Source organism: Canis lupus, chromosome 12 (assembly GCF_011100685.1).
Source record: "Canis lupus familiaris isolate Mischka breed German Shepherd chromosome 12, alternate assembly UU_Cfam_GSD_1.0, whole genome shotgun sequence".
Classification (NCBI taxonomy): Eukaryota; Metazoa; Chordata; class Mammalia; order Carnivora; family Canidae; genus Canis; species Canis lupus.
In genome coordinates this window covers 1,349,273-1,358,457 of record NC_049233.1, presented here as the reverse complement: position 1 = coordinate 1,358,457, position 9,185 = coordinate 1,349,273, and the positions used below count along the sequence as shown (strand labels likewise).

At 50.4% G+C, this 9,185-nt stretch overlaps 1 protein-coding gene across 1 annotated transcript; it reads left to right on the top strand.

Moving 5' to 3' along the window:
* The first annotated feature begins 3,516 nt into the window (after window positions 1–3,516).
* Window positions 3,517–9,179, top strand: CLIC1 (chloride intracellular channel 1). The gene is made up of 6 exons (NM_001252138.1): window positions 3,517–3,762; window positions 6,027–6,136; window positions 6,341–6,466; window positions 6,624–6,730; window positions 7,358–7,539; window positions 8,783–9,179. Exons 1-6 carry the CDS (start codon window positions 3,724–3,726, stop codon window positions 8,942–8,944), a joined length of 726 nt encoding a protein of 241 aa, NP_001239067.1. The 5' UTR covers window positions 3,517–3,723; the 3' UTR covers window positions 8,945–9,179.
* Window positions 9,180–9,185: the final 6 nt, after the last annotated feature.

Here is a 9,185-nt window from a genome sequence, read left to right as displayed (position 1 = left end):
TCCCTCCCTGATATTTCCTACCCATTTCTTCTCCCTTCCCTTCTATTCCCTTTCACTATTATTTATATTCCCCAAATGAATGAGAACATATGTTTCTCCTTCTCCGACTGACTTACTTCACTCAGCATCATACATACCCTCCAGTTCCATCCACGTCGAAGCAAATGGTGGGTATTTGTAGTTTCTAATGGTTGAGTAATATTCCATTGTATACATAAACCACATCTTCTTTATCCATTCTTCTTTCTTTTTTTCAATTTTTTTTAATTTTTATTTTTATTTTATGATAGTCACAGAGAGAGAGAGAGAGAGAGAGAGAGAGAGGCAGAGACACAGGTAGAGGGAGAAGCAGGCTCCATGCACCGGGAGCCCGACGTGGGATTCGATCCCGGGTCTCCAGGATCGCGCCCTGGGCCAAAGGCAGGCGCCAAACCGATGCGCCACTCAGGGATCCCTCCATTCATCTTTCAATGGACACCGGGGCTCCTTCCACAGTTTGGCTATTGTGGACATTGCTGCTATAGACATCGGGGTGCAGGTGTCCTGGCGTTTCATTGCATCTGAATCTTTGGGGTTAATCCCCTCTGGCCTTTGATTGACACGACGTAGAGCCCCCTAGAAAGTCCGAAGCGGAGCTTGAGCACAGGGAACTGGTGTAGGGGTGTTGTGTGGGGCGGGCCAAAGCGGCAGAGGGGAGTTGCGTTTTTTTCTGGAGAGTGGAGATAAGTTACATCAATTAAACCTGTGCCAACAGCTCTAAATTAATATTTGCACCCACTAAGTTAATATTTGTTGAACAGCTTAGGACAGTACCTGGTAAACTGGTAAGAGCTACTACGTGTTTCAAATAAATAAGCAGAAATAAGTGAGACTCCCATCTTAGTCCTCCTTTGCCTATTTCCTTGGTGCAGAGTATTACCACCCCCGCAAGGGCACTACTGGGCCTTTTTTTTTTTTTTTTTTTTTTTAAGATTTTACGTATTCATTAGAGACACACAGAGAGGCAGGCTCCATGCAGGGAGCCTGATGTGGGACTCGATTCCCGGACTCCAGGATCATGCCCTGGGTTGAAGGCAGGCACTCAACTGCTGAGCCACCCAGGCATCCCAACTGGGCCTAATTTTGATTTTGGTCTCCCCAGAGGAGGTAGAAGCATTCAATGGAGAGAAGTAGACCTGATAAGAACACCTACACCCCCACTGAGACATGTCTATACCTCTTCTCCGCAGGTGCACACATACACACACACACCCCTAAAGACAGGGGTGTCATTCATTCACCCAGCAACTATTTAGTGCCTACTCTGGGCCAGGTGGCAGAATCTAAGTACTGAACATTTAATTATGGACTTCATGAAGCTTATTTTTTAGTGTGTGTAAGGAGCGGAGAAGCAAGGAGATTGTCAGGGGGACAGAAATCAATATATACTAAAAAAAAAAAAAAAAAAATCCCTTAAAATGCATCTTCCTCTCTAGCTTTGCCTTAGGTACCCTGAGATGGGTAGATACCATCCAAGAGGTTAGAGAAGATGGTGGGGTAACCTGGCTCTTCTAAACAATGATTGGAAAATCCCCTCTAGCAAGAAAAGTAGGGGAGGGAGTTAAGGGCTAGGTTAATGGTTACCCCTGGCAAACTGTTGAGCAATGAAGCTATGGAAACCTGGAAGAGACCATCACAACTCTAAGGCGTGTCAGGGAGGGACACACCTTCCAATCTGGGGTGAAAAGAGATTAGGGACTGGTTTACCAAGACAAGGAAGGGGAGAGAGTGAAAAAAGAAGCCATCCTTCGAAGGAAAGGGTAGATACTGAGATAGGAGAAAAGCAGGGATAAGGAGATGAGACCAGAGAGAAAATTCTCTGAGGCAGGATTTGGGGGTGCAGCCCAGGAGGCACTGCTGGATAGTACCAAGAGAGGGCAGCATTATCTGTCATCTGGGAAATTAAGGCAAAATACCTTGTGGGTAGCCATGCCAGCCAGCCAAAGTCAATATTGATGATCAAGCCAGCTCTAGCCATAAAGCTGTAGGAGAGGAAAAGCGGCAGAGAAAAAGCTGCCAAAACCTGTTTGAGCTCAGGGCTGGCCCCATTTGTCTGAGGCATCTCCCAGAAGGGAGATCTATGTGGGGCAGATTCTCTGATGGACATCGATCAACTAGAGCAGAAGAGGACCCTAAGAATAGGGCTGCTTTGGCCTCCTTTCCTCAGACAAGGGGTCCTGTGTGCAGAAAATGAGGGTCACCCATGAAGGAGAACCCCCCCCCCCCATGCATACACACACTCAAGGAATCATTCTACAACCTTATAGGACTTTACTATTCAAGGGAACAAATACAATATATCTCTTCTCTGGGGAGGAGAGAGATAGGCCTTCTCCCAGGGAGAAGAAAACCCACAGAAGAGGAAGTAGGAAAGGAAACCACTAACTGCTGGCTTCCAGCAGCACGTCTCTCACTCCACCCAAGTCCTGCCCCAGGTCTCCCTTCCTTTACGTGTCAAAGCCTGTTTTGCTCCTCTCCGTCCTTGCACTCCACCATGTTTTTTCTGGAGCTGTAGATCTCTTGTTAGACAGCAGTGGTGAGGAAGGAAGAGAAGGTATGGTAGGGTAGAAGAGAGATTCAAGATATGGAGGCTGGAATATGTCCAGTTTGGAGGACATATCATTAAGCCATTTTCAGCAGATCATCAGGAGTTGCCAGAACCTCCAAAATCAAGCTACTCTTCCTCTACCTCCCTACTTCTGTGTCTGTGCCTCCGGGGACTCCACTTACATTATTCCGTTTGATCTTTGCTTTTTTTCTTTCATGAAAGGACTAGCTACCATTCCCATCCAGGATCAGTGCAGCTCCTATTCTAGGGCTACAATATCCCTGTTCCCCACCCCCCCCATTCTATCTTCAACCTATCAGTGAGAAAAGGGCAAGGGTCACAGGAAGGGGCCTGGAATGGGGGCAAGAGTGGAAGTGTTCAAGCTAAGGAGGCCAGTGAGGAGGAGCAGACCTCCCCCAGCGATGAGGCCCTTTGGCTTGTTTCCCTAGCAGAAGGCCTGGTGGTCTCTCTTCCCATCCCCTGCCCTAACCTTTCAATACTCTCTTCTCCCAATCTCAGTCTCCACTTCCAAGTCCCTGTCCTGCTGGAGTCTGGAAGGACCATGGAAAAAGGAATAAACAATCATCTTCATATTCTAAAATTCCCTCCCTGGGCCCTCACGGGCTTGACCAAGCTGTTGGTGTGGTTTCTTGGGTGAGGGTGGAGTGGGAGTGTCTCCTGATTAACGCAGCAGGGAAACTGAGGCAGTAAAAAACAAGTCCTGTGTTCAAGGAGACTGGTGGAGAAACACGGAGGTTCCAGGATTCCCTCTCCTTAGCACCCCCATCTCTTACTCTCTAGGAGACCCAGAGGCTCTCCCTCTCGACCCACTCCCTAGATCGTTGAGTCCCGCCCCCCTCCTGTCCCCTCCCCAGGTTCAGGGCGGAGCCGGTCGGTGAGTCAGCGGCTCCCTGATCTACCCTGGGAGGGGATAGAGCCGGAGGGGCTGGATGTGGGGTGCGCTGGGCCGTTGGGGAGGCCGTGGGTGTGTGAGCGGGTCTCATCGGGCTCGTGTGGCGCTGAAGGGACTGCCCTAGGTCTGGGGGACAGACTCCCTGCTTGTGAGACCCGCCTTCCTTGGCCCGGGCCCCTCCCAGTTCCCCCAGCGCCGCCGCTTCCTGGTCCCCGTCGCAACCATGGCTGAAGAACAACCTCAGGTTGAACTGTTCGTGAAGGTAGGAACACTGTCTCCCTCCTAGGCCAGTGTCCCGATCCCTGGAAGGCACCTCTCACCTCTCCCCAGTTCCAGCTTTAACTCCCCAGTCCCTTCCCACCTAGACCCCCTTGCCCAGCCTCAGGTGCAATCTTGGGTGTGCCTGTATCGCGGGGGTGGTCGGGCCGGGAAGGCGATTGTGCCAGCGGGTGATGAGAATTCTGTGCACAACCCTGAAAAGTTTGTACGAGTGCAAGTTTCCAGCAGCCTAAAGGGCCGGAAGGTAGGGAGAAGGGAGGGTTCCCAACAGTTGAGAATATTGTGGAGGAGGTGGGTGGGAACCAGCTGATGGGAAGACGGAGAGAAGGGGGCACTGAAACCCAACAGGATTTGGGAGGGTCAGAGGGAAGGAAACATTGGGACAGGTGGTCCTGGGAGAAGACCAGATTGTGTGTCTTGGGGGAGACTTGGAGAAATGTGAGTGTGTGTGTGCACGCGCGTGTGTTTGGCAGGGCTGGTTTCAAGGAAGAGGGTGTGGTGAGAGAGGCCGAGAGGAAATCCTCGGGGGTGGACTGGTGAGGTGGAAGGAGATGGGAGAATGAGAGTGGAGTTCTAGCAGCGGGGCTGGAGAGGGGGTGGGTGGGGAAGGGTCCCCGGGACTGGGAAGCGAGAGACTGGGAGGTGGCAAGCTGGGAGTTTAGCTGGGGCTACCATGAGGGTAGGTGGGGGAGGGATCAGGAGGAGATCTGGGCTAGGTTGTTGAGGGCTTGGGGTTTTAGAAACAGGAAAAAGAGAGCCACCCCAACTCTGTCCTCTCTCTCTGGGTGTGGATGAGGAACAGTGGTCCTTTGGCCCTTGGAGATGAAAGCGCAGACAGCGGACTTCACTCTTTCTGCTCCGCTCCCCTCCCTGCTGCAGGGGCGTTCTTCCCCAAGCCTGGATCTCATCTCTGTACCTCCCTCTCTGTGTAGGCCTCCTGGTTTGCACATTCTCCCCACCCTTTACTTTCCTGCCGCCTTTCTTTCCACTTACCCCCCTTTGTTTGTCCTCCTTTGTGCGGTCCTGCCACTTTCTCCCTCCTTTCTGCTTGGGGCTTCTAGGGAAGCCTTTCCCGGGCCCAGCCTTGCCTGGCGCCTGGGTCCACCCGCCCCCCCTTAGGTGTGGTCCCCACCTCACTCACACTCAGCCTCAAGGGCTGTTTTTATTCCTGGGTGGGGCTGCGCTACAGATTCTGGCCTTGGGTCCAGTGTGAGGAGAGTTATCTGGAGCTGGGGGCTGTGTGCTGGGAGACCCCACAAGTAGTGCGTGGGGAAGAGGAAGGTGGCCCTCCGTTGCCCAGGCCTCTCAGCCTCCCTGGTCCCTGCCCCCACTCCTTGCCAGGAAGGAAGCTGCTGAGGCCAGAGACTGCGAGACAGCCTGAGATGAATCACCCTCAGCCTAGGGGGAGGTCCCTTGGGGGATGAGGTCACCACCTGCCAATTAGAAGGCAGCCCCCCTCTGCAAAGCCCACTACATCTTTAGGGTGAGGCTCTGGGCCCCTTGACTCCCCACCCAGCTGCCAAAAACAGCTTGAGTGGAGGTGTAGAGAACCAGAACTCTGGCTTCCAAAGCGGTCATACCTTGCCCATTCACAGGCTCTATTCGATTCAGGAATCCAGGCCTCTCTCTAGCCTACAACCCTGGCCTCACCAAAGTCTCTCTACAGACTTTAGGATTAAATTTTTGTGGGTAAAGTGCTTAGAATAGCATGTAAAACTACATTACTGGGATCCCTGGGTGGCACAGCGGTTTAGCGCCTGCCTTTGGCCCAGGCGCGATCCTGGAAACCTGGGATCGAATCCCACGTCGGGCTCCCGGTGCATGGAGCCTGCTTCTCCCTCTGCCTATGTCTCTGCCTCTCTCTCTCTCTCTCCCATCCTCTCTCTCTGTGTGACTATCATAAATAAATAAAAATTAAAAAATAAAAAATAAAAAAAAATAAAACTACATTACTATTTGTCTGCTCTCTCTAGGGTCCAGATCCTCCCAAGTTCTCCCCAACCCAGTCCCTCTGCCTACTTCCCACCTGTCCTGAACTCTCTGGGGAGCCAGAAGCTGACCTCTGCCCTAGGTTTGCTCCACCTCCAGAGTGGAGAGCCCATGTCTGGGGGGTGGGGAGCTTTTAGTAGTGAGCTGCTTGTCCTGACTAGGCAGAGAACGCTAGATCTGGGAGTAGGCGGTGTAGAGAATGGCCTGGGGTAGGTTGGGTGTACCAGGCCTAACCTTGGGATGGGGGTTGCTTTTCAGGCCGGCAGTGATGGGGCCAAGATTGGGAACTGCCCCTTCTCCCAGAGACTGTTCATGGTACTCTGGCTCAAAGGAGTAACCTTCAACGTAACCACTGTTGACACCAAGAGGTGGGCCAATTTCTGTTCCTCTGAACACCCCTCATGTACACACATATGCACACACACGCTCACCCATCCTCCTCGTCCTTTCATCCTGCACTGTTTTGCCCTCCCTCCATCCAGAGCTCCTTTTTCTTTCCACATCCCTCCATTTCCCCTCTCTGCTTCTCCCTGACCCCCTTTTCCTGTCCTGATGCCTGACCTCTTCTCCAGGCGGACCGAGACAGTACAGAAGCTGTGCCCAGGAGGGCAGCTCCCATTCCTTCTGTATGGCACTGAAGTACACACAGACACCAACAAGATTGAGGAGTTTCTGGAGGCAGTGCTGTGCCCTCCCAGGTACAAGGGCACTTGAAAGGAAGTGGTGGGTAGCTGGGAGACTGTAGGAAAGAGAGAGGTTGTAGAACTGGAAAACAGAAATGGTGGTGGGGTGGAGCAGGGGAGCTGAGGTTCTCAGCAAAAGATGTCTTATCCTGTTTCTCCCACTGGCTTTCAGGTACCCCAAGCTGGCAGCTCTGAACCCTGAATCCAACACGGCTGGGCTGGACATATTTGCCAAATTTTCTGCTTACATCAAGAATTCAAACCCGGCACTCAATGATAGTGAGTCTTAAGGGTTGGAGGCCAGGGTCCTAGGAGGAATGGAGAAGATCCAAGGATTGGATCTGGAAATCCCAATATCAGGGAGATGGAGCAGCTATTGGCACACTCTCCCTGCCTCCCACCCCAGCCCCCTTATTTTTGCTTTAACCCCATATTTCCTTGCATTTTCATTGGCTGTGACTTAAGCTTCTCTCGTTTGTCACCTAGCCTCTCCTCCCCCACTAGGACATTAGTTAGGTTGGTTGATGGCCTGTTTTCATGCTTAAGAATAGTAACTCTTGATCCAGACGACCTGAGTACAAACACTACAAGCTATGTAACTTTGGGCAGTTCATTTAATCTCTCTATAAATCCATTTCTAGATCTATAAAATGAGGATAACAATGCCTGTTTATTTCATGGGTTGATTCAGTGAGTTTCTGTATGGGAAGTGCTTAGAATAACTCATGGAAAACTAACTGTGTTTTTGTCAGATGTTATTAGCTTGGTATTAGTATTCATTAGTATTCATTTGGCTCACCATTGGTATTCATTCACCGCCACCCCCCCCACACACACACACTCCCCAGGCCCTCCTGGACTATGTCACTCCCCTAATGTTCTTACCAATTCCCCTTTCTTGCACAGATCTGGAGAAGGGGCTCCTGAAAGCCCTGAAAGTTTTAGACAATTACTTGACATCCCCCCTCCCAGAAGAAGTGGATGAGACCAGTGCTGAGGATGAGGGCATCTCACAGAGGAAGTTTCTGGATGGCAATGAGCTCACTCTGGCTGACTGCAACCTCTTGCCAAAACTCCACATAGTACAGGTGGGTGGTCATTGTAGGAGCAGAGAGTGGCCACTGGAATGGCTCCTTCAGAAGCTCCCACACTGGTTTCCCATGACAACCACTCCAAAGGTGGTTTCTTTCTTAGGATGGTTTCTAGGGATTGCTACCAATAGCAGACATCCCATTCCTTCTCACCAGTCATTGCTTGAGAGAATTGAACCAGACCAGTGTTTGAGAGAATTACATTCTGTGATATATAGGCTGTGGGTGCAAACAGACTGGCCAGGAGTAACATACCCCTGCATTGCTGTCAAGAGTGTGCTTCCTGTCTCTATCACTGCCAAATCCCCAGATCAGACAAAGCAGCCTTTTCCTAAAATCAGAGCCTTAACTCTTTTTCGAGCATCCATCTTTACTTTGTCTCGTGATGAAAAATGAAAACTACTGGTTCCCATGTTTTTGTCTTAGCCTCAAAACTATGGTTTACTTTATAAAACCTTGGCCTAATGTCAGTTGGCCACAGACCTCTGTACTGAACATCTGTGTACTAGGCACTGAAAGATACAGAGATGTATCACGATTGGCCCTTGTCCTCAAAGGATTTGAAATCTAGCTGGGAAGATAAAACAGTCACACAAAAGTTAAGTAATAATGCATGACTAAAAGCCAAATGAAAAATAGGGACAAAAGTCACTGGAAATTCAAGTGGAGAATTTTATGATTTATGAATTATATTTCAATAAAATCAAGAAGAGAGAAATGGCACCATGGAACAGGTGGTCTGAAAAGGAGCTGGTTATAAATGGCCAGGATTTAAGTAAGTGGAAAGGAAGGGCAAACACCGGAGAAGATAGTGAGGAGTTAAGAAAGCCCTTTGGAGGGGATCCTTGGGTGGCTTAGCGGTTTGGCGCCTGCCTTTGGCCCAGGGTGCAATCCTGGAGTCCCGGGATCGAGTCCCACGTCGGGCTCCCGGCATGGAGCCTGCTTCTCCCTCCTCCTGTGTCTCTGCCTCTCTCTCTCCCTCTCTATGTCTATCATAAATAAATAAATAAATAAATAAATCTTTAAAAAAAAGAAATCCCTTTGGAGAAGATGATTCATATGGGAGATAAGAATCACAGGAAAAGAAGTTAGATAGTGGAGGTTCTTGAATGCCTGGACAGGAAGGCTAGATTTTATCCCATAAGTCTTGGGAGAAGGGAAAGACCAAGAGCCTAGCAGCTAGTGTGGCTTCCTCGAGGCTAACATAACATGTTGGTCCTTCTTCTCTCCCCACACCCAGGTGGTGTGTAAGAAATACAGGGGATTCTCCATCCCAGAGGTGTTCCGCGGAGTGCATCGGTACTTGCGTAATGCCTATGCTCGGGAAGAGTTTGCCTCCACCTGTCCAGATGATGAGGAGATCGAGCTGGCTTATGAGCAAGTGGCCAAGGCCCTCAAATAAGTCCCTCCTGAGGCTCCGTCTCTCCTCTCCATTTTCTCCACAAAGACACCAGCTGGTTTTCACGTGGCTACCCAAAGGACACACTTCAAAATGGCCAGTGGGCAGAGAATCCTGAAGCGCTTCTACAGGGCTGGCTGGGGGGCTGGAGGGGATGATGGGGAATCTAGGTAAGATTTTTATTGTGGGGTGGTGCGGGTAGGGCAGTGTATTTCAGTAATAAAATACAGATTGGAAATACAGT

Bases quoted from the DNA above. Each gene is read 5' to 3' on its own strand.
- CLIC1 (NM_001252138.1), top strand. From the start codon at position 3,724: ATGGCTGAAGAACAACCTCAGGTTGAACTGTTCGTGAAG. The intron at 3,763-6,026 runs GTAGGAACACTG...GTTGCTTTTCAG, and splicing joins AGGTTGAACTGTTCGTGAAG to GCCGGCAGTGATGGGGCCAA. The intron at 6,731-7,357 runs GTGAGTCTTAAG...TTTCTTGCACAG, and splicing joins AAACCCGGCACTCAATGATA to ATCTGGAGAAGGGGCTCCTG.